The following is a 27094-nucleotide window of genomic DNA, read 5'->3' on the forward strand; positions in this document are numbered from 1 at the left end:
TCATTGTCCCCAACGAGTCGATGGCGCAACACTGGCCTTCCCGCCACGGTGACGCAGGCGGCGGGGCCACTGCTCACCCTGTCCCCCCCTGCACGTCATGGATACCAAAGTGTCCTGAGCGTCTTTATTCCCACGGAATGTCACTGTCCCCAGGAGGATGTCACCATCCACAGTGGGATAGCACCATCCCGGGGGGATGTCACTGTCCTTGGGGTGAGGATGTCACCACCCCAGCGGGGATGTCATCATCCTGGGCGAGATGTCACCATTGCAGGGGATGTCACCATCCTGGGGGGTTGTCGCTGTGCCAGAGGGGATATCACTGTCCCTGGGGGGACATCACCATCCTCAGGGAGATGTCACCATCCTGGAGGGGTTGTCACTGTCCCTAGGGGAATGTCACCATCTGGAGGGGGATGCCACCATCCCTGGGATGAGGATATCACCGTCCCAGGTGGGATGTCACCATCCTGGGAGGGATATCACCATCCCCAGTGTGATGTCACCATCCCTGGGGTGAGGATATCACCCTCCTGGTGTAGCTGCCACCATCCTGGGGTGGTGATGTCCCCGTCCCCAGGTGCAGGGGGACTCAGCAGAGCTGGAAGTAGAAGTCGAGCAGGTGGGTGGCGTCGGGGACCTGGGACAGCCCCAGGGGCTGGTGGCCACGGGCCGCGGTGCAGAGGAACCAGCCGGGGTTGGCGGCCGACTCGAAGCGCCAGAGCCCGTCCTTGTAGGAGCGGAAGAAGGTGAAGGCGGCCGAGGTGGCACTGTCGCGGGGCAGTGCCCGGATGTCCACGGCCTGGGGGGGACACGGGGACACTGTGTCACTGATGGGGTGACAGCGCCAGGTGGGCCAGCAATGGTCCCCAGCCCTGCGGTGGCCACGTTTCTGTGATGTCCCTGGTTCCTGTGGTGTCCCCATCCCTGCAACGCTCCATCCCTGTGATCCCTGTGACCTCTGCAGCATCCTTGTCCCCAGTGTCCCCTTGCCACGGTGTCCCCATCCCTGCGATGCCCCAGTCTCTGTGATCCCACGGGACCTGTCCCCATGGTGTTCCCAACCCCAGGTGTCCCCTCCCCATCCCTTTGATGTCCCTGTGGCATCCCTGTCCCTACTGTGTCCCTGTCCCATGGCATCCCCATCCCTTTGGTATCCCCATCCCTTTAGTGTCTCTGTCCCCATCCCTGTCCCCATGGTGTCCCCATCCCCACGGCATCCCCCACTCTTTGGTGTCCCCATCCTTTTAGTATCCTCATCCCTGTGGCATCCTCCATCCCAATGGCATCCCTGTCCCCATGGTGTCCCCATCCCCATGGCATCCCCATCCCTTTGGTGTCCCCATCCCATTGATGTCCCCATCCCACTGATGTCCCCATCCCTGTGGCATCTCCATCCCCCCTGTATCCCTGTCCCTTCAGAGTCCCCATCTCCGTGGCATCCCCATCCCTCTGGTGCCCCCACAGTGTCCCCATCCCCACAGCATCCCCATCCCTTTAGGGTCCCCATCCCAGTGGTGTCCCCACAGTGTCCCCATGCTGTCCCTGACCTGCAGCTGCAGGGTGGGCTGGCTGGCAGGGGGACTGGCCAGGCAGCGCGTCCCGTTCTGGATGCCCAGGATGATGGGGAGCCGGGCGGGCTCGAAGGCGCGGTTGGGCACCCAAAACACCTTCTCTGCGGGGAGGGGACACACATGGGGACATCAAGACATGCCCAACATGTCCCTGTGTCCCCCGCCGTGTCCCCATGTCCCCATCTCACCCTCGAGCGCCGCGTTTGCCCCCTGCAGGTGCCCGGCCACTAGCTGGTCATTGCGCAGGTAAAGTGACTTCTGGTTGATGTCCCAAATCCTATCGGGGGGACAGCGGTGACATCAATGTCCCCCCCAGATGCCACCCTGGGGTGCTACCCCTGCCCCACTCACCGATACTGGAAGACTTTGGTCTGCGGGGTGAAGTCTTCAGCCTCTGCACAAAGGAAGAGGAGGGCGAGGGTGAGCGCGGGCCGGCACGCCATGGCGCCCCGAGTCCTGTCATCTGTGCCCCCCCCGCCCTTATAACCCCTCCTGAAATTCCCAGCTTGCGGAGGCGGGGGGCTGCCAGTGGCGCAACTGGTCCCTAAGGTTCCGCTTCTGGCCTCCCCACCCCCCGGGGGGTCCCCGGTCACCCACTCACCCATGGGACCCCCCACCCCAAAGCCCGGGGCAGCGGCTGGGAGGAAGGAAGGAAGGAAGGAAGGAGGTTGGTGGTGGTGTTGCCACACAGCTGGCAGAGTTGGCTCCGCCCCGCCAAAGGGCTTGGAACGGCTGGGGGTGGCACTTGGGGCGATCGCACCGGGGTGGGGACATGAAGACACAACCAGGGGTCACCGCACCCCTTCAAACTGCGCAACGCGGGGCTCGAACCGCCAATCTCAGCGCTGGGGGCGCGGCGCCCTCCCCGTTGCGCCACCGAGCGGGGAGCGCCGCGCATGCCGTCATCATCGCGGCGGGGAGGCGCATGCGCAGTGGAGCCACCTCTCAGCCCGGAACCCAACGCGCGGCGTGGGAACCAGTGAGTGGCCGCCGGCGGGCGGCGCATGCGCGGTGTGCGCGGGCCGGGCGGGGCGCGTGCGCGGTGTGCGCGGGCCGGGCGGGGCGCATGCGCAGTGTCCCTCCCCGCGGGCCATGGCGGGCGGCGGGGCTGTGCGGGCCGCGGTGGCCGCGCTGCTGCTGGCGGCCTGGAGCGCACACGGGCTCTATTTCCACATTGGCGAGACCGAGAAGCGCTGCTTCATCGAGGAGATCCCGGACGAGACCATGGTCATCGGTGAGGGGCCTGCGGGGCGGCCGGGGGGGACACCGGGAGGGAGCGAGGGGCAGTGGGGAGGGAGCGGGGGACAGTGGGGAGGGATGGGGGACAATGAGGAATGGTGGGGGGGCAATGGGAAGGGACCGGAGGGCGACGAGGAGGGCTGGGGGGCTGCGAAGAGGGATGAGGGGCGACGAAGAGGGATGAGGGGTGACAGGGAGGGACCCGGGGCGATGGGGAGGGATGGGGGTAATGGGGAGGGATAGAAAGGGCTGGGGGGTAACGGGGAGGGACTGGGGGGCAATGAGAAGGGCTGAGGGGCGACGAAGAGGAATGGGGGCAATGGGGAGGGGCTGGCGGGCAATGAGGAGGGCTGGGGGGCGACGAAGAGGGATGGGGAGCAACGAGGAGGGATGTGGGGGCAATGTGGAGGGATGGGGAGGGCTGGGTGGCAATGAGGAAGGATGTGGGACAATGAGGAAGGATGGGGGACAATGAGGAGGCCCCCACAACCACGGCGGTGGGAAGGGGGAGGAGAGGCCTCCAGGAACCGGGGGGTAATGGGCTGGCCTTGAGTGGGCCCCATTCAGACCCGCTGCCTCCCACCGTCCCCCACACCAGGGAACTACCGGACACAACTGTGGGACAAACAGTCGGAGTCATTCCTGCCGTCCACCCCCGGACTGGGCATGCACGTGGAGGTGAAGGACCCTGACGGAAAGGTAGGTGTCTGGGGGGGCTCGGGGCACCCCCTGGCCCCGTAATTGGGGCTCCTGGGGGGCCTAGATACCCCCGGCCCAGTAGTGTGGGCTCTTGGGGAGCCTGGACACCCCCTGGCCTAGGTGTGGAGTCCCTGGGGCACACAGGGTGCCCCCCAGCTGGGGTGGGTCCTTGGGGTGCCTGCTGTTGGGGGCAGGGGGTCCCTGGGGTGCTTGCCAAAGAAGACAGAGGGTCTCTAGTGTGCCCATTATCTGGGCTGGGGGGTCCCCGAGATGCCTGCTATTGGGGTGGGGGGATGTCCTGGGGTGTTCTCCAACAAGGGTGGGGGACTCCAGGGGTGCACGGGGCACCCACCAGCCTGGGTGAGGGGGTCCCTGGGGTGCCTGCCAGCTGGGGTGGGGGGGTCCTTCTGGTGCCCATTGTTTTGGGTGTGGGGTCCCTGGGGTACATGGTGTGTCCCCCAGTTGGGTCAGGGGTTCCCTGGGGTGCATGGGGTACCCACCAGCCTGGGTGTGGGGTGCCTGGGGTGCCGTCTGTTAGGGTGGGGGGATCTTGCAGTATCTCCCAGCTGGGGCAGAGCATTCCTGGGGTACACGGGGCACCTCCCAGCCTGGGTGTGGGGTCCGTGGGGAGCACAGAGTGCTTGCCAAAGAAGACAAGCAGTCCCTAGGGTGCCCATGGCCTGGGGTTTGGGGCCCTGGGGCACACAGGATGCCCCCAGGACGGGTTAGGAGGTCCCTGGGATGCACAGGGCACCCACAAGTCAGGGTGTGGAGTCATTGAGGTGTCTGCTGTTGGGGTGGGGTGTGGGTCTTGGGGTGTCCTCCAGCAAGGGCAGTGGGCCCCTGGGGTGCACGGGGAATCCCACAGCCTGGGTGTGGGGTCTGTGGGGTACATGGGGCACCCCTTTACCCAGGACAGGGGGGTCTGTGGAACACGGGGGGGCTGTCCCGGTGTCCCCTGGGCTGGGCGCTGTGTGACGGCATCCCGGTGCTGTCGCAGGTGGTCCTGTCGCGCCAGTACGGCTCGGAGGGACGTTTCACCTTCACCTCCCACACGCCAGGCGAACACCAAATCTGCCTCCACTCCAACTCCACTCGCATGGCGCTCTTTGCCGGCGGCAAACTGGTAACAGGAGGGTTCCCCGAACCTGGGACGGGGGTGTCAGCACCGACGGGGCTCTGCTGACATCCCCCCTGCTTATTTTGACTCCACAGCGGGTGCACCTGGACATCCAGGTGGGCGAACACACCAACAACTACCCCGAAATCGCTGCCAAGGACAAGCTGACGGAGCTGCAGCTCCGCGCCCGGCAGCTCCTCGACCAGGTCGAGCAGATCCAGAAGGAGCAGAACTACCAGAGGGTGAGGAGGGGTGATCCAAACCCCCCCTTTTTTTTTTCCCCTCCCGCTTTATATTTTTAATTTCTTTGCCTGGCGGTATCACAGGGATAAACCATTTTTTTTGTTTGCTTGTTTGTGTCCTCACTTTATGTTTTCTGGTAGTACCGAGAGGAGCGTTTCCGCATGACGAGCGAGAGCACTAACCAGCGCGTGCTCTGGTGGTCCATCGCCCAGACCATCATCCTCATCCTCACCGGCGTCTGGCAGATGCGGCACCTCAAGAGCTTCTTCGAGGCCAAGAAGCTGGTGTAGCCCCTCCCGTGTCACCCCACAGCCCTTGGGGGAACTACTGGGACCCAGAGGGGGAGTGGGGAGGTTTGGGGGAGCCCTGCGTGCCAGGAGGGAGGGTGGGGGCCGGCCCCTGCGGTGGTATTTTGTGGGAAAATAAAGGATTTTTGGGGTCGGATGTGGCTTGTTGGTGGGTTTTTTGGTGCGCTGGGGGGGTGGCTCAGGCCTGTTTGGGGTGTACAAACCCCCCCCAAAACAACAGAGGGACCCAGGCGTCAGGTGTGTAGCGAAGGTGCTGCTCAGTCCTCCACCGCCAGGGGGCAGCTCGGCGCACGTCGCTCTCCTAGCGGACGCTCTGGGTGCGCGGCGGAAGTGTCGGTGGGCGCGGTGTGAGGGGGGCGGTGAACATGGCGGCGGCGGCGGCGACACCGGGTTTCGAGCACATGGGGCTGGACGGGCGGCTGCTGCGGGTCCGAGGGGCTGGGAGCGGGATATGGGGCTGCGGGCTGGCGGGGGGAAGCCATGAGAGAAAGGGTCTGGCCTTGAGGGGGGTGCGCCGGTGTCCCCATGGGGGGCCGGGACTGGGGGACCCTCGATGGGAACGGGGCCGGGACACCTCTGAGGGGGCAGGTGGCGAAGGGCCGGGGTTCTGTGGTCATTCGGTTTGGGGTTGGACCGAGGCTTTGGGGTACAAGAGGGGTTCAAGGACCGGGGTCGTTTTAGGGAGGGCGGGGCATGGGGGGCCGGGACCCCGGGGTCCCTCACTGGGGACGGGGATACCAGGATCCCTTTGCAGGGGTGACCCTGAGGCGCCTAGACCCCGGGGTCCCTCGGGGTGTGGGGGTTTTATTCGGGGTCCCCCCCCTACAGTGACTCGGGGGGCACAGGGGACCCCCGAGGTGACACCAACCCCCGCAGGCGGTGGCAGAGCTGGGCTGGGCCGCCCCCACGGCCATCCAGGCCGAGGCCATTCCCCTGGCGCTGGAAGGACGCGACATCCTGGCCCGGGCCAGGACGGGCTCCGGGAAGACGGGGGCATACGGGCTGCCCCTGCTGCAGCACCTGCTGCGCGTCAAGGCGGTGAGTGGGGCCGGGGGGTCCATGGGGCATCCACACAGGGGTGGACACTGGGGGGTTTGGGGGTGTGTGGCCAGGGGTGGGTGTTGGGGGCACTGGGGGGGATCAGGTGAGGTGGATGCCATGGGGCAGGGGATACCCTGTGGGGTACATGAGGTACTGAGTATGTGGGGGGCACAGGGAACATCCAGATGGGGGGTTATGTGGGGTGTGCGGGTAGGGATGGGTGCTGGGGGTTTTGGGTGTGCAGGGGGCAATGGGAGGGATCAGGTGAGGTGGGTGCTGTGGGGTGGGGGGGCTCCATGAGGCATCCACACAGGGGTGGGCACTGGGGCATACGGGGTTGTGTGGGCAGGGGTGGGTGCTGGGGGGTATTGGGTGTGGGGGGAGCACCAGGGGGTTATGGGGGCACTGGGGGGATCAGTTGGGGTGGGTTCTGTGGGGTGGGGGGGCTTCGTGGGGTATCTAGGCAGCGTTGGGCACTGGTGGGTACTTGGGGTGTGCAGGCAGGGGGGGTACTGGGAGTGTTGGGGGGGATCAGGTGAGGTGGGTACCGTGGGGCAGGGGGTGCCCTGTGGGGTGCGTGGGGTGTTGAGCATGTATGGGGCACAGGGGGCATCCAGATGGGGGAGTACGTGGGGTATGCGGGCAGGGATGGGGGGTTTTGGGTTTGTGGGGGACACTGAGGGGGATCAGGTGGGGTGGGTATTGTGGGGCAGGGGGGCACCATGGGGCGGGGGGGTGCGTGGTGTATTGAGGATGGGGGCAGCATCCAGATGGGGGGGGTACAGGTGCACCACGGGGTGTCTGGGGAGAATTGGGCACTGTGGGGCAGGGGGGTGTGCAGGGTGCTGTTGAACCGGGGGGGACTCTGTGGGGCAGGGGACGACTCTGTGGGGCGCAGGGGATCCCTCTCCCGGCCCCGTGTGACTGTGGGGGGTGCAGGCCCCCTCGGCGGTGCCACAGGCGGTGCGGGCGCTGGTGCTGGTGCCCTCCAAGGAGCTGGGCCAGCAGGTGGTGCGCAGCCTGCGGCAGCTGGCGACGTTCTGTGCCCGCGACGTGCGCGTTGCCGACCTCTGCGCCCATGCTGACCTTGCTGCGCAGCGGTAAGAACCCTCCCTCCCCTTTCCCGGATGCCTGGGTCCCCCCTGGCACTCAGGGGGTGACAGGGTGCGTGATCCCAGGCCGGTGCTGATGGAGAAGCCGGACGTGGTGGTGGGGACGCCAGGACGGGTGCTGGCGCATGTGGGCGCCCGCAGCCTGAGCCTGCGGCACTCGCTGGAGCTGCTGGTGCTGGATGAGGCTGATCTGCTGCTCAACTTTGGCTGCGGGCAGGACATCAGAGCCCTGCTGTGGTGAGGGGGGACTGGGGGGGCACGGCGGGGGGCTGGGGGATGTGGGGGGCACAGCCAGGGGGTTGGGGACACGGTGGATTTGGGGGGAAACTGCTGGGGATGGAGAAATTGGAGGGCACAGACGAGGGTTTGGGGGCACGCTGGGGATTTTGGGTGACAGTGTCAGGGTTGGGGAACGCTGCTGGGGCTAGGGGTGCATGGGTTTTTGTGGGACAGTGTCAGGCTTGGGGGGACACTACGGGGGTTGGAGGACATGGGGGCACAGGCAGGGGTTTAAGGGACACTGAAAAGGTTTGGGGGGCACTGCTGGGCTGGAAGATGTGGGGGGCACAGTTAGGGGGTTTGGGACAATGCCAGGATTTAGGGGACACTGATGGGATTTGGGGGGCACTGCTGGGGCTGGAGGATGTGGGTGGGGGTACAGTCAGGGGTTTGGGGGACGTTAAGATTTTGGCGACACTGAGGTTTTGGGGGACAGTGCTAATGGCTGGGGGATGCAGGGGGCACAGCCATGCTAGTGCTGGGGGGCACAGTGGGGCTGAAGAGGGGGCACTTGGGAATTGTCAGCTCTGCTGTCAGGTCCATGGGGGGTCCCTGTCACCGCCATACATGAGGGGGCTGCCACTGACCCCCCCAAATCCCTCCAGCCACCTCCCCAAGATCTACCAGGCACTGCTGCTCTCGGCCACTTTCAGCCCCGACGTGGAGGCCCTGAAGGAGCTGGTGCTGCACAACCCAGTGAGTGGGGTTTGGGGGCACAGGGAGAGGTCTGGGGGGGTCCATGTGGGGGATTTTGGAGATTTGGGGTCCAGGATGGGCACAGAGATTTGGGGATGCTGGGCCATGGGAACGTAGCACCCACAGGGACATGTGGGGGATATATGGGTTGTTCTTGATTGGTGGGGGGGGGGCACATGGAGAGGTTTAGAGAGCTGGAGGAGATTTGTGGGGTCTGGGGGAAAGTTGGTGGGCCCGGGGTGGAATTTGGGGGGTCCAGGGTGAGCACAGAGGTGGGGGGATGCTGGGACAGCTGTGGCACCACAGGGGCACGTTGTGGGGGACAGTTGGGGTTCCGGTGGACATGGAGGGGGCACAGAGAAAGGTTTGGGGATCTGGGGCGTGGATTTGGGGGATCGGGAAAATTTGAGGCATCTGGGGGGAGGATTTAGGGGGCCTGGGAGTGGATTTTGGGGTCCAGGGTGGGCACAGAGATGGGGGGACCCTGGGACATGGGAACACACCACCCACAGGGGCACATTTTGGGGGACATATGGGGTATTCTGGACAAAGTGACGGGGGCATGAGGAGAGGTTTGGGGGTATGGGGGGAGCACAGGGAGAGGTTGGGTTGTCTTGGGGGGCGAATTGGGGCATCTAGGGGGGATTTGTGGCTCTGCAGCGAGCACAGAGATGGGGGGACACGGGACCACATAACCGCAGCCCCCACCAGGTCACATTTTGGGGTTCACACAGGATCTGGTGACCCCAGAGCAGGGGCGCACGCCCACGTCCCCGCATCCCTGTGTGTGTCCCCCTCCGCTCAGGTGACGCTGTGCCCGCCGGAGCCACGGTTACCGGGGCCCTCCCAGCTGCGACAGTTTGGGGTACGCTGTGGGACGGAGGAGGAGAAGTTCCTGCTGCTCTGTGCCCTCCTCAAACTGGGGGTGCTGCGGGGACGCGCCCTGCTCTTCGTGGGGACCACCCCCCGCTGCTACCGCCTCAAGCTCTTCCTCGAGCAATTCGGGGTCCCTGCCTGTGCCCTCAATTCCGAGCTGCCCGCCCGCTCTCGGTAATTCCATCCCCCCCATCCTGGGGACAGTTTGGAGTGTCCCCTTGCGTGGGGGTACCACTGGAGGGTGGGAAATGGGGTGTGCGGTGGGGGACGGGATGTCCTGGGTGCCGCTGGGGATGGGAAATGGGGTGCAGGAGGTGACATAGGGTGCCCTGGATACCCTGGGGATTGGGAAATGAGGTACAGGGCGGTTTTGGAGTCTCCTCTTGGGTGGGGAGCACCCGTGGGTGTGTGGAAGTGGGGTGCTGGGGGGCTTTGGGGTGCCCTAGAGAGGGGGTTACCCCTGGGGGCTGGGAAATGGAGTGCTGGAGGGGTTTGGGGTGCCCCAGATAGGAGGGTATCCCTGGGGGGATATTGGGGTGCTGCTTGGGGGCAATGAGTGACCCTGGGGTGTCCCCAACGAGCCGAGGGATCCCCAGGGACATTGGGTGCTCTGGGGGTGCCAGGGAATACCCTGGGGGCCCCAGGAGGGTGTGGGGTGTCTGGGGGGGTACCTGAGGGTTTGGGGGGCACAGCAAAGCGGGGTGCCCGTGGTGGGGACAGTGACACCTGCTTTGTTCCCAGGTGTCACATCATCACCCAGTTCAACCGCGGCGTCTACGACTACATCGTGGCCACCGACGAGGAGGCACCCGCGGCCCCCCCAGAGCACCCCCCACGCAAGAAACAACGCAAGGGGGTGGCCCCCAGGTGATCCAGGGGGGCATCACTGTCCCTTGGGTGTCACCAGTGTCCCCAGGATGTCCCCAGGGCCACTGTGTCCCCTGGGCACTTTCGGCTCAGACCAGCGCAGGTGGCTCAGAGCCATGGGGGGCACTTCTGGCCAGGGTGTCCCTGTTCCCACCAGTGTCCTTGTCCTCAACAGGGTCCTGGTGCCCGTGGGGATGTCCCTGTCCCTACAGGGATGTCCCTGTCCATAAGCCTGGGGGATTTCTTTTCCCTGAGGGGGTTTGTCTCTCCTGTCCCCGTGGGTGTGGGTGCCCAGGGAGATCCCTGTGCCCAGCATGTCACCTTCGCCATGGGGTGTCCTTGCCCTGTCCCCGTGGCTCTGGGGACATTGTGCCCAGCGTGTCCCCATGGGTGTCACCGCCCAGTATGTCCCCATGCCCAGGTCGTCACACCCACAGGGATCCTCTTTCCCGATGTCCTTGTGCCCATAGGAGTATCTGTGTCCCACATGTCCCCTTACCGAGGGTGTCCCCGTGTCCTTGGGGGTCTGAGGGCCACCCTGACACCTCCTGTCCCCCCAGCAAAGACAGGGGCAAGGGCAAGGACAAGGACAAGGGCAAGGACAAGGACTCTGAATACGGCGTCGCGCGCGGCATTGACTTCCAAAATGTCGCTGTCGTCATCAACTTCGACGTGCCGCCGACTGTCGAGTCCTACATACACCGCGTGGGCAGGTACCTGGGGACACACGCAGGGGACACAGGGGTGGCCGGTGTCCCCTTGGGTGGCTGTGTCACCACCGTGTTCCCCCCCGTGCCCGCAGGACAGCCCGTGCTGACAACCCTGGCACCGCACTGACCTTCGCACTGCCTGAGGAGGAGGAGGGGATGGCCCGCATCGAGGACGCGCTCGCTGGAGGTCAGGGGGACCCTGTGTCACCGCACGGGGGTGACGGGGACACGAGAGGGGCACGGGGTGACCCCGGTGTCCCCACGTGTCCCCAGAGAACGGCGAGTCCATGCTGCAGCCCTACAAGTTCCGCATGGAAGAGATCGAAGGGCTGCGGTACCGCTGCCGGGTAGGTGGGTGGGTGGGTGACACCGGGTGGGTACCGGTGGCACCCTCTGGGGGTGGTGACAACCTCTGACACCTCCGTATCCCCACCCAGGACGCCATGCGCTCTGTCACCAAGCAGGCAGTGAAGGAAGCACGCTTGCGGGAGATCAAGGACGAGCTGCTCAACTCGGAGAAGCTCAAGGTAATGTCCCCACAGTTCCCAGGGGGGAAACCAGGCAGCGTGGGGTTGTCCAGATGGCTGCCACCCCCCCGATTCTTTGTCCCCAAGGCGTATTTTGAGGACAACCCCCGTGACCTGCACGTCCTGCGCCACGACAAGCCCCTGCACCCCGCCATTGTCAAGCCGCACCTCCGCAACGTCCCCGACTACCTGGGTACGTCCCACGCCCCAATTTGGGGGGGAAAAGGGGCAAAACGGTGCCTGGGGGTGTCACTGGGCGGGGGACAGGGTGTCACTGCCATCGTCTACTCTCCGCTCTGTGCTTGCAGTGCCACCGAGTCTCCGCGGCGTCGCCAAACCCGACCGCAAGAAGCGCAGGCGGGTGCTGAACACCGGCGCCAAGCGCCGCCGTGGTGCGACAGTGAGTGTGGCATGGACCCCCCCGTGTCCCTCCTGTGTCCCCTCTGTGTCCCCTTTGCCACTGGAGGGGTCCAACCCTGATTGTTTCTTCCTCCTCACCAGTCCCGGGGCTCCGGCAACCCACTGCAGAGCTTCAAGTACGCCCGTCACCGTGCCAAGCGTCCTGCTGCACCACCCTCCTGACCCCCCAAACCACCCGGGGGGCATCGGTGCTGCCTTGCAGCCCCCCCGAGTCACAGGGGGTGTCTCTGCGCCGCCACCGTCCCAAATAAAGGTGTCCCCAGGCTGTGGTGTGTTGTGGCGTTGCGAGCTACGTGATACGACACGCTGGGCAAAGGTGCCGGGGCGTCGTCCTCCCCCCTTATCGGGGCGTTATCACCCCCCAAGGCTGCGCCAGGGCCATAAATGGGGACAAAGTCACAGCAGGGGGTGACGCTGCGGGATGGGGGGACTCGGGCATCCTGTCATCCCCTGTGCTGCTGTCACCGGTGTCACCCTGAGCCCTGGGGGTGGCAGCGAGCTGGGGGTGCCCCCCGGGGACAGGTGTCCCTGTCAAAGTCTTTTATCAGGGTAACATCCTCTTATCACGGTTATGGCGTCGTATCGGGGTTACAGCGTCTTATCGAGGGGCCCTGAACCTTTCCCCCTGTCCCTGAACCCTCACTGGCATCCAGAGACACCCATGTCCCCAGCGCCAGCCTGGCAGGGAGGACGTTCCCACGCATGACCATGTTTTGCTGCTTTTCCACCCAAAACCTCCGCAAAATTCAGCTCCGTCACTGTTTAATGAAAATTGTGCCCCCCCTTGGCCACAAATAGGGACGAGGAGTGAAAGGGGAGGGAGGAAAGGTGCGGATTGAGAGAAAAAGGGTTTATTAGGTTACAAAATAATACTGAAATAATAATACTGAAATAATTAGAATACTGCAATTATTCTATATCTAGAATATTTACGAATCTGAAATAGTTTCAACACTAAAATAATTAAGATTGAAATAATTACAATACTGAAATTATATTAAAAATAAAGATATTAAAGTTATGCTATAGTAATAATAAATTAGATATAAAATGGGTGATGTGCAATGTGATTCTTCATAAACTCGGTGCTGAGCAGCCGGTCCCGGGAAGGGTAAAAAAAAGGTGAAAAAAGGCAGAAACACCCCAAGAAAAGTGGAAAATGGCAAAAGACCGAAGTGGAGGAACTAAATAAACAGAACTCAAGGGGAATGGAGCAGAACTGGGGCTGGAAAACCCCGTTTTGGTGAAACCTGCCATGTGGTGCTGACGACCTGGGATCTCATTGGGATGTCGGGGTCTGTCTGTCTGTCCCACCATCCCACAGAGACCCAAAAATCATCCGTAAATCCTTAAATCCTCCTTTTTCTGACCCAAAGAGATGGGAAGGGAAATATTAATTTTATTCACAGGGTGTTAATTATCGTTAAATAATCCCAACGACTGCAAAAATGAAGATTTTTTAATGGTGTGGAGGGAATTAATTGGGTTTTAGCCAAAGTAGCGTGACGGGGGGGTCAGCGGGGTGTCCCCCCCTCCCTGGCGGCGCCTGTCGCGGGCTGTTAATGATCACAAGGACTTTACGGCCCCGGCGGGGGCTGATTGGCTTTGGCGTTGTCACCCCAGACGTCACCATTGTAACCGCTCCGGGGGGGGACACAGGTGTTTTATAGGCGGCGGGGGAGCGGGTGGCAGCCCCCCCGCTGTGCCGAGGATGCCGGGCTGCGCCGCGCTGGCCGGCGCGGTGCTGGGCGCCCTGCTGACGCTGGTGGGTGTTGGGATGTGGGGACAAAGGCATGGTGGTGCTTTTGGAGGGGTTGGGAACTGGGGGGGTGACAAGTGGTGGCAAAGCCACAGTGGGACACGTAGTGGGGGTTTGGAGGGGTTGGGACGCGGTGAGCGCCGGTGACAAAGCCACAGTGAGAAGCGTGGGGAGCACTTGGGTTGGGATGTGACAGCTGGTGACAAAGCCGCGGTGAGACACATGGGGGACACTCGGAGGGGCTGGGATGTGACGGTTGGTGACAAAGCCACAATGGGACAGGTGGAGGGGACTTGGGGGGTCACAACGTGGTGACTGCAGGTGACAAAGCCACAGTAAATACAATGGGGGGAATGTTTTAAGGTGCTTGGGACCAGGACGCAGTGACTGCAGGTGACAAAGCCACAGTAAATACAATGGGGGGAATGTTTTAAGGTGCTGGGGACCAGGACGCAGTGACCGCAGGTGACAAAGCCACGGTGGGGGCATTGGAGGGCTTAAAGTGACATAGGATGCAGTGATGCTGGTGACAAAGCCACAGTGGAACACACAGGGTGGGTTTGGAGGGGCCAGGGCGAGGTGACCGCAGGTGACAAAGCCACAGTGACATGGGGGGAGAGGTTTTGAGGTGCTGGGGACCAGGACACGGTGTCACTGGTGACAAAGCCACAGTGGGGGGGTCATTGGGTGGGTTTGGAGGGGTCAGGACGTGGTGACCGCAGGTGACAAAGCCACGGTGGGGACCATGGGGGCAGGGGGGGTTTGGAGGGGTCAGGACGAGATGATCGACGGTGACGAAGCCACAGAGGGGTCTATGAGGGGGGACTCTGAGGTGCTGGGGACCAGGACACAGTGACCGCTGGTGACAAAGCCATGAGGAGGGTTTGTAGGGACTGGGACACGGTGAATGCCGGTGACAAAGCCACAGTGGTGGCCGTGGCGAAGGGTTTGGAGCGGCTGGGACGCGGTGATCATGGTGGGGGCTCAAAGTGACCGGGATGTATTGATGCTGGTGACAAAGCCACAGTGGGGACACTGGACGGGCCACCGGTGTCCCCACCGTGTCCCCCCCGTCCCCGCAGGCCGCGCCGTCGCTGACCCCCGTGCACCGCGCCGGTTACTGCGCGTTCTATGGCGAGTGCGGCCGCAACCCGGAGGTGAACGTGTCCCTGGTGCCATCCAACGTGCCGTGTCTGTCCAACACGCCGGCGCGCGAGGCCACCGGCGCCTTCCTGTCCCTGCTGCGCGCCGTCTGCCCCGACCTGGTGCAGAACGACAGCGAGACGGCGCTGGTCTGCTGCAATTTGGCGCAGCTGAGCTCCCTGCGGCTCAGCGTGGCCCTATCCGGCACCGTCCTGGCGCGCTGCCCGGCCTGCGCCAGGAACTTCGCCAACCTGTACTGCAACAACATCTGCAGCCCCAACCAGAGCCTGTTCACCAACGTCACCCGCGTCGTCAACCACACGGAGACCGGCCAGCTGGCCGTGGTGGAGTACCAGTGTTTTTACGGGAAGGATTACGCCGACGCCTCGTTCTTCTCATGCCAGGGCGTGCAGCTGCCGGCGACGGGCGGCTACGCCATTGACACCATGTGCGGGCGCTACGGCGCCCGGCTCTGCACCACGCAGCGCTGGCTGGACTTCCAAGGGGACAAGAACAACGGGCTGGCGCCGCTGCAGATCGACTTCCAGCTCATCCCCAATGGCACCGACCCCGGCGATGGCATCGTGCCGCTGGCCAGCAGGGCCTGGGGCTGCGACCAGGCGCCCAGCGCCAACGAGGAGCCGTGTTCCTGCCAGGACTGCGCCGCATCCTGCCCGCTGATCGCTGCCCCGACCACCCCGCCGCCCCCTTTACAACTTGGCAGAGCTGATGGTGCTTTGGTGCTGGGCGCGGTGCTCTTCGGCATCTTTGCCGTCATCTTCATCGTGGCTGTGCTGTGCCAGTGCCGGAGATCCAAGAAGGGTTCTGTGCAGCAACCGGCTCCAGCACCGGCCAAAGGGTGCTCGGCACGGCTCGGCAACGCCAGCCACCGCATCCTGGCCGCGGCGTTCCGCCGCTGGGGCACGCTGGTGGCCACGCACCCGCTGCCGGTGCTGGTGGTGGCGGCGGTGGTGGCGGGGGGTCTGTCGGCCGGTTTGGTGACCCTGCGCCTCACCACCGACCCCGTGGAGCTCTGGTCGTCACCCAACAGCCGCGCTCGGCAGGAAAAGGCGTTCTACGACCAGCATTTCGGGCCGTTCCTCCGCACCAACCAGGTGATCGTGACGGCGCCGGGGGCGCCCAGCAGCGACTACGACTCGGTGTTGTTCGGTGTCAAGAATTTCAGCGGGGTGCTGTCACTGCCGGTGCTGCAGGCACTGCTGGAGCTGCAGGAGCAGCTGACGGCCGCCACGGTGCAGGTTGGGGACCGGGAGGTGACACTCAGTGACATTTGCTACGCGCCCCTGAACCCCATGGCACCAACGCTGGGCGACTGCTGCATCAACAGCGTCACCCAGTATTTCCAGAACAACGGCACCCACCTGAGCGCCACGGCCACCCAGAACTATGGGAGCACCGTGGGGACCGCGGATTGGCACGACCACTTCATCTACTGCGCCAAGTGGGTGCTGGGGGACTGGGGGGTTTTGGGGGGATTGGGGAGGGGTGGAGAGTGGGGTGGTGGGTGGTGGGGTTGGAGTGATGCCCGAGGGGTGGTGGGTGTGGGGTGGTGTCCTTGGGGTGCTGGGATGTGGGGCTGTGGTGATATCTATGGGTCACCCAGCATGGCACGATGCCTATGGGGTGCTGGGATGTGCGGTTGTGGCAACATCTATGGGACACCCAGCATGGCATGATACCCATGGGGTGCTGGGATGTGGGGCTGTGGTGACATCTATGGGACACCCAGTATGGCACGATGCCCATGGGGTGCTGGGATGTGTGGCTGTGGTGACGTCTATGGGACACCCAGCATGGCACGATGCCCATGGGGCACTGGGATGTGGGGTCAGGGTGATATCTATGGGTCACCCAGCATAGCACGATGCTCATGGGGTGCTGGGATGACATCTATGGGACACCCAGCATGGCACGATGCCCATGGGGTGCTGGGATGTGGGGCTGTGGTGACATCTATGGGACACCCAGCATGGCACGATGCCCATGGGGTGCTGGGATGTGGGGTCAGGTTGATGCCTGTGGGGTGCTGGGCATGGAATGGTGGCCATGGGGTGCCAGGCTGTGGGGCTGGGCTGATGTCTATGGGACACTCAGCATGGTATGATGCCCATGGGGTGTTGGGCTGTGGGGACAGGGTGCTGGTTATGGGGTGCTCAGCATGTCACAGTGCCCATGGGGTGCTGGGTTGTGGTGACATCTATGGGACACCCAGCATGGCACAATGCCCATGTGGGATCAGGGTGCTGGTTATGGGGTGCTGGGCATGTCATGGTGCCCCATGGAGGGTGCTGAGGGTGGGGTGGTGGCTTGTGGGGCTGGAGTGATGCCCATGGGGTGCTGGGATGTGGGGTTAGGGTGTTAGTTCTGGGGTGCTGGGTATGGCCTGGTGTCCTTGGGTACCAGGTTATGGGGCTGGGGTGCTATCTCTTGGGCACCCAGAACAGCACAGTGTCCATGGGCTGATGGGATGTGGGGTCGGGGTGATACCTGTGATGGGTCTGGGGTGCCATCCGTGGGGTACCCAGCGTGTGACACTGCCTGGCGCCGTGTCCCCGCCAGCTCCCCGCTCTCCTTCAAGGACATCACGGCGCTGGAGCTGAGCTGCATGGCGGAGTACGGCGGCCCTGTCTTCCCCTACATCGCCATGGGTGGCTACTCTGGTACGTGCTGTCCATCACCCTGATGGGCTGGGGATGTCATCCGGAGGATGTCACCCAGGGGATGTCACCCATATGTCACCCATTGTCCCGCAGACTCGGAGTACACGGATGCGGAGGCGCTGATCATCACCTACTCCCTCAACAACTTCCCCCGCGACGACCCGCGGTACCAGTGGGTGCTGGGCTGGGAGAGCCGCTTCCTCGAGGTGGTGGGTGAATTCCAGCGCACCCACAGCCCCAACCTCTCCGTCGCCTTCATGGCCGAGGTAAAACCCCCTCTGGGTGGCTGGGGGGGTACCTTTGGGTGCCCAGCACCCCCTCACCCATCTTATTTTTGCAGCGGTCGCTGGAGGACGAGATCAACCGCACCACGGGCGAGGACATCCCCATCTTCACCATCAGCTACCTCCTGGTCTTCACCTACATCGCGCTGGCGCTGGGCGAGTACACGACCTGCAGCCGCATCCTGGTGAGCGCCGGGGGCCCCGGGGGCTCCAGCGCCCTTGGGGCTCCCCTGGGTGCCAAGCGGGTGGTCTTCTCTGTTGCAGGTGGATTTGAAGATGATGCTGGCACTGGGGGGCATCGCTGTGGTGACGGGGGCGGTTTTTGCCTCCATGGGGTTTCTGGCGGTGCTGGGGCTGCCGTCGTCCCTCATCATCATCGAGGTCGTGCCCTTCCTCGTCCTGTCAGTGGGTGCTGACAACATCTTCATCCTCGTGCAGGAGTACCAGGTCCGTGGGCACGGGGGTTCCCATGGGGCAGGTGGGCACAGGGACACCTTGGGGCCAAGGGGACACCTGTGGGGCACAGAGGCACTTGTGAGTATGGGGGTTCATGTGGGACAGGTGTGCACAGGGACATTTTTGGGGATAGGAGACCCCACGGGACACAAGGACACCTTGAGGACATGGGGGTACCTGTAAGTACAAGGGTACCTGGGGGTATGGAGGTCCCCATGGGGTAGGTGAGCACAGGGACCCCTTGGGGACAAGGGGACACCTGTGAGTACGGAGGTCCCCATGGGGTCGGTGGGCACAGGGACATTTTTGGGGACAGGAGTCCCTGTGGGACACAGGGACACCCTGGGGACATGGGGACACCTGTGGGTGCAAGGACACCTGTGGGTATGGAGGTCCCCATGGGATAGGTGAACACAGGGACACTTTTGGGGACAGGAGTCCCCACGGGATCCTGGGACCCTTTGGGGACACGGGGGCACCTGCAGGTGCGGAGGTCCCCATGGGGTTGGTGGGTACAGGGACATCTTTGGGGACAGGGTCCCCAGTGGGTCACAGAGGCACTTGTGAGTTTGGGGTCCCTGTGGGGCACAGGAGCACTGGGACCCCTTGGGGACACGGGGCCACCTGTGTCTGTGGAGGTCCCCATGGGGCACAGGGCCCCCAGTGTGGCACAGGGACACCTGTGAGTGTGGAGGTCCCCATGGGGCAGGTGGGCACCCTGGGGTGGGGGTGTCCCCAGGCCGGGCGGGGGCTGCCTGCGTGGGGTCCCCGGGGGGGTACACCCATGGGTGCCCCTGCTCACCCCCGCCAGCAGCAGTCGCAGCGGGAGCCGGGAGAGACGCGGGAGCAGCACATCGGGCGGGTGCTGGCGCAGGTGGCCCCCAGCATGTCGCTCTGCAGCCTCTCCGAGGTCATCTGCTTCCTCCTGGGTGAGTGGGGATGTGGGGACACTGAGGGGCAGAGGGACATGGGGGCACAGGGTGGACACATGAACCGGGGAGGGTGCAGGATGGACACAGGGACCAGGGGGGCATGAGGGGCACAGGGACATTGGGCACATGGCAGGTACAGGGGGCACAGGTTGGGTATAAAGGACATGGGGACACAGGGAACATGGTGGGGGCACAGGGAGAGAAGGGGCACAGGGATCTGGAGGACACAGAGGGCACAGGCTGGGCACAGGGGGCACAGGGACATGGGACACATGGGGGGCACAGGGGCACGCAGAGATGGGGGGACACAGGAGACATGGGAGGCACGGGGACACGGGAGCACACGAGGGGCACAGGGGACACAGGTCACAGTGCAGGCATAAGGACATGGGAGATGCAGTGGGGACACAGGGGACATGGGAGGCACAGAATGAGTAAAGGGATAGGGAGCACGGGGACAGGGGGGACACAGGGGACATGGGAGGCACAGAGTGGGCAAAGAGATAGGGGGCAGAGGGATGGGGGACACACAGGGGACTTAGGAGGCACAGGGATATAGGGATGGGGGACACAGGGGACTTAGGAGTCACAGGGATATAGGGATGGGGGGCACAGGGACAGGGCGGCACAGGAACATGGGCACACAGGGACACAGCAACAGACAAGGTGTCCCCATGGGCATCACGCCCTGGTGGTCGCAGGGGCTGTGGGCGCGGGGGGTGCCGCTGCGGGGTCGGTGCCACCTTGGGGACGTGGCAGCGGTGCCGCTGACGCGGGTGCCCGCAGGCGCGCTCTCCTCCATGCCCGCCGTGCGCACCTTCGCCCTCACGGCCGCCCTGGCCATCGCCTTCGACTTCCTGCTCCAGATGTCGGGGTTTGTCGCCCTCCTGGCCCTCGATGCCCGGCGGCAGGAGGTACCGACCGGGGGACAGCGGGGGGGCACCAGGGGGCCGGGAGTGGCCCCATGGTGGGCGTGGAGTGGGGTGCTTGTGGGTATGAAGGTCCCCAAAGTGGGCACCCCTGTGCTCAGCGTGGTCATGGAGGTGTCGATGGGTGTGGGGGTCCCCAAGGTGGGCACAGGGTGGTCATGGGGTGTCTAAAGTGGACATGGGGTGTCCTTGGGTGTGACGGTGCTCAGGGTGGGTGTGGGATGGTTATGGGATGCTCAGGGTGGGCATGGGGTGGTCGTGAAGCTGTTTGTGGCCATAGGTGCCTGTAGGTGGGTGTGGGGTTCTCAAGGACATCAGGGTCCCCAAGGTGGGCCAGGGTGGGTGTGGGGGCCCACTGGTGTGAGGGTTGGCACAGGGTGGCCCTGGGGACATCAGGGTGCTGTGGGTGGGTGTGGGATGCCCATGGGGTGCCCCTGTTCCTGAGGTCCCTGAGGTGGCCATAGGGTGCTCAGGGTGTATTTGGGGTGCCCACAGGTGCGAGGATGCCCAGGGTGGCCATGGGGTGCCTGAGGGTGCTTGTGGTGGGCATGGGGGTGCCGGGGGCAGGCAGGGGGGCACCCACCCATGACAGGACCCCATGGTACCCCCAGACCGCCCGCTTTGACCTGTGCTGCTGCTGCTGGCTGGAGAAGAAGGGTCCCAGGGGGAAAGGGGCTTGGTCACTGGGCCTGCTGATGCGCCGCTACTACACCCCCGTGCTGCTGCACCCCCTGGCACGGCCCGTCGTGGTGAGGGGGGTCCTGGGGGTCGTGGGGGTGTGTGGGGTGAGGGGTCATGGGGGGTCCTGGGGTGGCCATGGGAGTCAGAGGGGTCTGGGGGTCCAGGAGGATGTGGGAGCATCCTTGGGGGCTGGGCAGGGTAAAGGGGGTTTGGAGGTTCCTGGGGGTCAGGGGGGTTGTGGGGTGTAGGGGGGGTGTCTGGGGGGTCCTGGGTGGTGGGGGTCATGGAGGGACTCAGTGGATAGGACCTGGGGGTGGGGGAACATGATGGGGGGCTGGGGGTCTCTGGGGGGATGCTGGAGGTTTGGGGGGACATGGAGTTGTTGGGGGGTTTGGGGGGTCCCTCATGGGGTGTCCCCAACAGGTGCTGCTCTTCCTCTTCCTGTCGTGCGGTGGAATCTACCTCACGCTGCACGTGTCCGTGGGGCTGGACCAGGAGCTCTCCATGCCCAAGGTGGGGACAGCCAGGGGACAGCAGGGGACACCGGGGGACAGCATGGCATGGGGATGCACAGGGACAGTATGGTCTTATAGGGACACTGCGGCACCTTAGAGAATGGCACATCCCCATATGGAGATGTACAGGGGTGGTCTGGCCCCTGTAGGGATGCTGTGGCCCTGTATAGAGACATTGTGGAAATGTAGAGGACGGCATGGCCCTATATGGCGATGTACAGGGGTCATATGGCCCCATACAGGGATGCATTGGGACCGTATGGCCCTGCACAGGGACACCATGGCCCCTTAGAGGATGGCACGTCCCCATATGAGGATGCACAGGGTGGTGTGACCCCTACAGGGACATACAAGGGTTGCATGGTCCCATAGGGAGATGATATGGCCCCTATGGGGACAAGTGGTCCCATATGGGTACAACCCATCCCCTGTGGAGCTGGCACGGCCCCACATGGGGCTGCACGTCCCTATGGAGGGACACAGGGAGCCAGTGCGATCCTCGGGGCCCCCCAGATCCCTCCAGCCACCAGCTGGCATTGACGGGGAGTGGGTGCCCCCCAGGACTCCTACATGCTCGAGTACTTCACAGCCCTGAACCAGTACCTGGAGGTGGGTGTCCCCACCTACTTCGTCACCACTGGTGGGTACAACTTCTCCTCCACCAACGGCACCAATGCCATCTGCTCCAGCGCCGGCTGCGACCCCGACTCGCTCACCCAGACCATCCAGTATGCCACGCGCTTCCCCAATGTGTGAGTGGGGTGCTGGGGCCACGGGGAAGGTGGGGGACAAGGTGGGGTCACCCTCCTGCCAGCCCTGTCCCTGCACAGGTCCTACCTGGCCATCCCGGCCACCTCCTGGGTGGACGATTTCCTGGACTGGCTCAACCCCACCGGGCGCTGCTGCCGCATCCACCGGTTTGGCGACCTCATGGGGGAGTTCTGTCCTTCCACCAGCGGTGAGCGGGCACCGGGGGACACCAGGGGCACACTGGCGGCACGGGGGGTCTGCAGCATCGTGGCCTTTGGGTCTACGTTGGGTGTTCACCATGGTGGTCCTGTGATGGGCAAATTGCGGTCACCATTGGGTGCTCATAAGGTTGAAACCATAGTGGCTGTTGGGTGTATGTTGGGGGGTCACCGCTGGGTGTTCACCATGGTGGCTGTTGGGTGCACATAATAGTAACACCGTGGTTGCCATTGATTGCTCGTTGGGTGTTCACCATGTTGCTCATTGGGTGTACACTCTGGGCCCACCATGGTGACGGTTGGGTGCACATAAGAGCAACACCATGGTGGCCATTTTGTCTACATTGGGTGCTCATCATGATGCCCATTGGGTGCATGGAAGGTCTTCACTATGGTGGCTACCGGATGCATGTTGGGTGGCCACTGTGGTCACCATTTGGTGTACACAGAATGCTCACAGAGGTGGTCATTGCGTGAATGTTGGGTGCCCACCATGGTGGCTGTTGGGTGCCCACCATGGTGGCTGTTGTGGTGTATATTGGATCCCCACACAGATGTCCATTCGTTCTATGTAGGATGTCCTTTTTGGTGACCTTTATGTGTATATAAGGTCCATGCCACGGTGGCCATTTGTTGTACATTGGGTGCCCTCCACAGTGCCCATTTGGTCCATATTGGGTGCCCACCACGGTGCCCACTGGGTGCGAGTTAGGTACACATTGTGGTGGCCCCTGGGTGTATGTTGGGCACCCGCTGGGATCCCCTTTGTTATCCATTGGGTGCCCCCCCCAGTCCCTGTCGGTGTCCCCAAGTGCTGACTGTGCCCGTGTCCCCAGATGACCTCAGCTGCGTGGGAGGACAGTGCCTGGACGCCCAGCGGCGCCCGACACCCGAGGAGTTCGACCGGTTCCTGCCCTGGTTCCTGTACGACCGACCCACCCTGCAGTGCGCCAAGGGGTGGGTGATACGGGGGGGACACCATGGGGGACACCGGCAATGGGGGAACATGTGCATGGGGACACACACATGGACATTGGTTTAGGAACCCACCGGGTGCCCCCCCAGCACCCACACCCCCTGTGCCCCCTCCCCATGCCCTGGGTGTCACCCTCATCTTCTCCCCATGTCCCCAGTGCCCCCCCAGCACCCACGCCCCCTGTGCCCCCTCCCCATGGGTGCCCCAGCATTCACACACACCCCCTGTGCTCTCTACCCATGGGTGCCCCAGCATCCACACCCCCTATGTCTCCCCCACTTGGCCCTGGTGCCCCCCCAGCACCCAAACCCCCTGTGCCCCCTCCCCATGCCCTGGGTGTCCTCCTCACCCCTTACCCTCTCCCCACATCCCCAGTTCCACCCCCAGCACCTCCGTCCCATGTGTCACCTCCCCATGGCCACCTAGCACCCACACCTCCTGTCCCCTCTCCCCATGGCCTCCCTAGCACCCACAACCTCCTGTGACCCCCTCCCCATAGCCCTGGGTGCCCCTCCCAGCACCGAGACCCTCTGTGCTCCCCCCAACAGCCCCTGTGCCTCCTCACCCCTGTTGCCCCCACAGGGGTCTGGGCGCCTATGACACCGCGGTCAGCATGGACACCAACGGCACCATCCTGGGTGAGCGTGGCGGGGTGGCATGGGGCGGGGGGCACCCAAGGGTGCTCTGTTGACCCCCCCAGTCCCTGATTCCCCCCCCTCCCACAGCCAGCCGGTTCATGACGTACCAGCGCCCGCTGCGCACCTCGCAGGAGTACACGGGGGCCCTGCGCGCCGCCCGCGCCCTGGCCGAGGAGATCACCCAGACCCTGCGCAGGGTGCCCGGCACCCCCCCAGAATTCACCGTGTTCCCCTACACGTGAGTGAGGCTTTGGGGGGGGGATTGGGGAGGAGGAGGGCACAGCATGGGGTGCTGGGGGTGGCCCTGTGCCTGGTTAGAGGTCAGAAGTGGGTGCCTGGTCAGGGTGCCCATCCTGGACTGGTGTGGGTGCCCCAGTCTGGGATCAGAAGGGGGTGCCCTGGTTAAGAGATGCCCACCCTGGGGTGCTGTGGGTGCTCCAGTCCCCCCTGTCATGGGTCGGAAAGGGGTGCCCCAGGTAAGAGCTGCCCATCCTGGGGTGCTGAGGGTGCTCTGGTGTCCCTGTTTGTGGCTAGAAGTGGTTCTCCCGGTTGGGGGTGCCCAGCCCAGGGTGCTGTGGGTGCTGCGGTGCCCCAGTTAAGGGTCAGAACTGGGTGCCCAGTTAACAGGAGCCTCTTCTGGGGTGCTGTGAGCATCCCAGCACCTGGTTAGGGGTCAGAAGTGGGTGCCCAGGTCAGGGTGCTCTGGAGCCCCAATTCAGGATCAGAAGTGAGTGTCCCAGTTCGGGATCACTCTGCGCACCCCAGTGCCTTGCCAAGGGTTCACACGGGTGCTCAGTTCAGGACCAGGGCCAATGTGGGTGCACAGTTATGGGTCACGGGGTCAGTGCAGGTGCCAGGTCAGGGTGCCCATCCCAGCGCATCGTGGGTGCTCTCATGCCCCAGTTAAGGGTCAGAAGCGGGTGTTTCAGTTACCAAGTACCAATCCTGGGGTGCTGTGGGTGTCCCACTTTGGGGGTCAGAAGCGGGTGTCCCAGTTCGGGGTCAATCTGGGCACTCCAGCACATTGTTGGGGGTTCACAAGGGTGCCCAGTTCAGGGCTGGGGTCAGTGTGGGTGCCCAGTTTTGGGTCACAATTAGATGCCCCAGTTAGGGGTCAGCACAGGTACCAGGTCAGGACACCCATCCTGGGGTGCCGCAGGTGCTCCGGTGCCCAGTTAAGGGTCTGAAGCGGGTGTCCCAGTTAAGAGATCCCCACGCTGGGGTGCTGGGGGTGTCCCAGGTCAGAAGTGCATCCGCATTTTGGGGTCAGTGCAGACGTCAGGTCAGGGTGCCCACCCTGGGGTGCTACGGGAGGCTCAGGCGCCCGGTCACGGTTGCAAAGTCGGTGCCATGTGTCGGTGACACTCCCGGCAGGGTGACCTACGTGTACTATGAGCAGTACCTGACGGTGGCGGCCGAGGGGGTGGCGACGCTGGTGCTGTGCCTGATCCCCACCTTCGCCGTGTCCTTCCTGCTGCTGGGCATGGACCTGCGCTCCAGCATCGCCACCATCATCACCATCGTGATGATCCTGCTGGACACTGTGGGCGCCATGAACCTCTGGGACATCCCCTACAATGCCGTGTCCCTCATCAACCTGGTGGCGGTGAGGGGCACAGGGGGGACATGGGGCATTTGGGGTGACACAGGGACCGGGGACACATGGTGTGGCACAGGGACCTCAGGTACACAGGGTGACACAGGGATCAGCGACACAGAGGACAGTATGGGGACCAGGGCAACATGGGGTGGTTTTGGGGGTACAGGAGGTGGCCAATTGACTTGGGACATGCAGGGTGACATGGGGACAGGTCAGCTGGAAGAGCGCAGGGTGGCACAGGGGACTGGGACACGTAGGACGGGAAGGTGGTGTGTGCATGGGGACAAGCAGGGTGTCACAGGGTCTTGCAAGGTGAAGCAGGGACCTGGGATACACGGGGTGCCACACGGGGTGGCTTTGGGGATACAGGAGGTGGCACAAGGACTGGGGACACACACGGTGGCACTCAGGGCAACCTTGGGGGTATGGGGGGTGACACGGGGTCCTGGGGCACATAAGTTGGTACATGGGGTGGCTTTGGGGATACTGGCAGTGGCACAGGGACATGGGGACACACACAGCAGCACGTGGGGTGGCTTTGGGGATAGTGCAAGTGACACAGAGACATGGGACACACACGGTGGTATGTGGGGCGGCTTTGGGGATAGTGGAGGTGGCACAGGGACCCGGGACACACGGGATGGCACATGGGGCAGCTTTGGCACTCCAGGAGGTGGCAGAAGGACATTGGGGTGGCACAGGGACGCGGGGTGCTCGGGCACAGGAGCACGGGCAGTGACCCGGCCGTGCCAGCCCTGCGGCCACCCAGGGTCACCCCAGGTAACCTCTCATCCTCCAGGCCGTGGGCATCTCGGTGGAGTTCGTGTCCCACATCACCTACGCCTTCGCCCACAGCACCCAGCCCGGGCGGGTGGCGCGAGCCGCCGAGGCCACCGTTAACATGGGCAGCAAGGTGGGCAGGGGACACGGGGGGACACCGGAGGGTCAGGGTGGCACAAGAGGGTCCGGGCGACCCCGCCGTCCCTGACCCTGTGTCTCCATGCAGGTGATGGCCGGGGTGGCCATGACCAACCTCCCCGGCGTGGTCGTGTTGGCCTTCGCCAAGGCCCAGCTCATCCAGATCTTCTTCTTCCGCCTCAACCTCATCATCACCCTGGTGGGCCTGGGCCATGGCCTCATCTTCCTCCCCGTTCTCCTCAGCTACATTGGTACGGCCCCCTCTATGTCCCCAGCATCCCCCGCGTCCCCTGGCAGGACGACAGCAGCCTGGAACTGTCCTCTTTTGTCCCCACAGGACCTGGACCGCGGGCGCCATCGGGGGACACATCAGGGGACACGGAACGGGAGCCGACGGGGCAGGACATGGGGCTGGCTCTCGGCAACCCCTGCTTCGAGAACAAGGACCAGGGCAAGGACAAGGACAAAGCCACGATCCCCCAGAAGGGCTGAGCCCTGCCACCCCTCACCGTCCCATCCTGCTGCTGATTTTTCTACCGCTATTGTATTTAAACTGGTTTTCTGAAGAGCCAGCTCTGGGTTTGATTGGGACGAGCTCTGGGGGGGAAGCAGAACCTCATAGAGAAGCTGCATCTGGGCTCTGGAGCATCACGGGGTCTGCAGGGGGGTGGGGACATTGGGACAGGGTGTGGGGGGCACATGGGCACCATGGGAATGGGGACATGTGGGGAGCAAGGAGACGGTGGGGACAGGGACACTTGGGCATGTGGGCATCACCTGGATGGCACACGGAGGGAAAGGGACACATGTGGCACATGTGGCAGCGATGGGACACAGATGGAAGGGGCCACACGGGGCACACAGGCATTGCAGGGTGGTGCGGGGCACAGGGGTGTTGTGCGG

At 63.9% G+C, this 27094-nt stretch overlaps 4 protein-coding genes across 5 annotated transcripts; 3 read left to right on the forward strand and 1 right to left on the reverse strand.

Annotated features, from left to right (window-relative positions):
* Nucleotides 1–110: 110 nt before the first annotated feature.
* Nucleotides 111–2434, reverse strand: LOC136112214 (interleukin-1 receptor antagonist protein-like). 2 transcript variants are annotated; one of them, XM_065856743.2, is made up of 5 exons: nt 2176–2434; nt 1926–1968; nt 1763–1851; nt 1551–1675; nt 111–802 (listed from the first exon to the last, which is right to left on the reverse strand). In XM_065856743.2, exons 1-5 carry the CDS (start codon nt 2177–2179, stop codon nt 593–595), a joined length of 471 nt encoding a protein of 156 aa, XP_065712815.1. In that variant the 5' UTR covers nt 2180–2434; the 3' UTR covers nt 111–592. The 2 variants fall into 2 exon arrangements, with proteins under 2 accessions (XP_065712815.1, XP_065712814.1); XM_065856742.2 differs by lacking the exon at nt 2176–2434 and having other exon boundaries at nt 1926–2168.
* A 201-nt stretch (nt 2435–2635) lies between these two features.
* On the forward strand, nt 2636–5319 carry TMED4 (transmembrane p24 trafficking protein 4). The gene is made up of 5 exons (XM_065856677.2): nt 2636–2808; nt 3412–3512; nt 4513–4638; nt 4728–4874; nt 5016–5319. The coding sequence occupies exons 1-5, from the start codon at nt 2667–2669 to the stop codon at nt 5163–5165; spliced, it is 666 nt and encodes a 221-aa protein (XP_065712749.1). The 5' UTR covers nt 2636–2666; the 3' UTR covers nt 5166–5319.
* A 105-nt stretch (nt 5320–5424) lies between these two features.
* DDX56 (DEAD-box helicase 56) lies at nt 5425–11976 on the forward strand. The gene is made up of 14 exons (XM_065856664.2): nt 5425–5611; nt 6060–6221; nt 7164–7324; nt 7403–7573; nt 8221–8311; nt 9117–9361; nt 9929–10054; nt 10615–10767; nt 10857–10951; nt 11038–11111; nt 11202–11291; nt 11379–11484; nt 11600–11691; nt 11793–11976. Exons 1-14 carry the CDS (start codon nt 5549–5551, stop codon nt 11871–11873), a joined length of 1710 nt encoding a protein of 569 aa, XP_065712736.1. The 5' UTR covers nt 5425–5548; the 3' UTR covers nt 11874–11976.
* A 1446-nt stretch (nt 11977–13422) lies between these two features.
* NPC1L1 (NPC1 like intracellular cholesterol transporter 1) lies at nt 13423–26738 on the forward strand. Its single transcript, XM_071799284.1, has 19 exons — nt 13423–13476; nt 14553–16075; nt 17194–17294; nt 17388–17560; nt 17635–17763; nt 17843–18025; nt 18849–18963; nt 19753–19880; nt 20507–20644; nt 21000–21089; nt 21653–21843; nt 21922–22049; nt 22896–23016; nt 23618–23673; nt 23761–23911; nt 25048–25279; nt 26073–26186; nt 26280–26442; nt 26529–26738. Exons 1-19 carry the CDS (start codon nt 13423–13425, stop codon nt 26681–26683), a joined length of 3945 nt encoding a protein of 1314 aa, XP_071655385.1. The 3' UTR covers nt 26684–26738.
* Nucleotides 26739–27094: the final 356 nt, after the last annotated feature.

Source organism: Patagioenas fasciata, chromosome 26 (genome assembly GCF_037038585.1).
Source record: "Patagioenas fasciata isolate bPatFas1 chromosome 26, bPatFas1.hap1, whole genome shotgun sequence".
Classification (NCBI taxonomy): Eukaryota; Metazoa; Chordata; class Aves; order Columbiformes; family Columbidae; genus Patagioenas; species Patagioenas fasciata.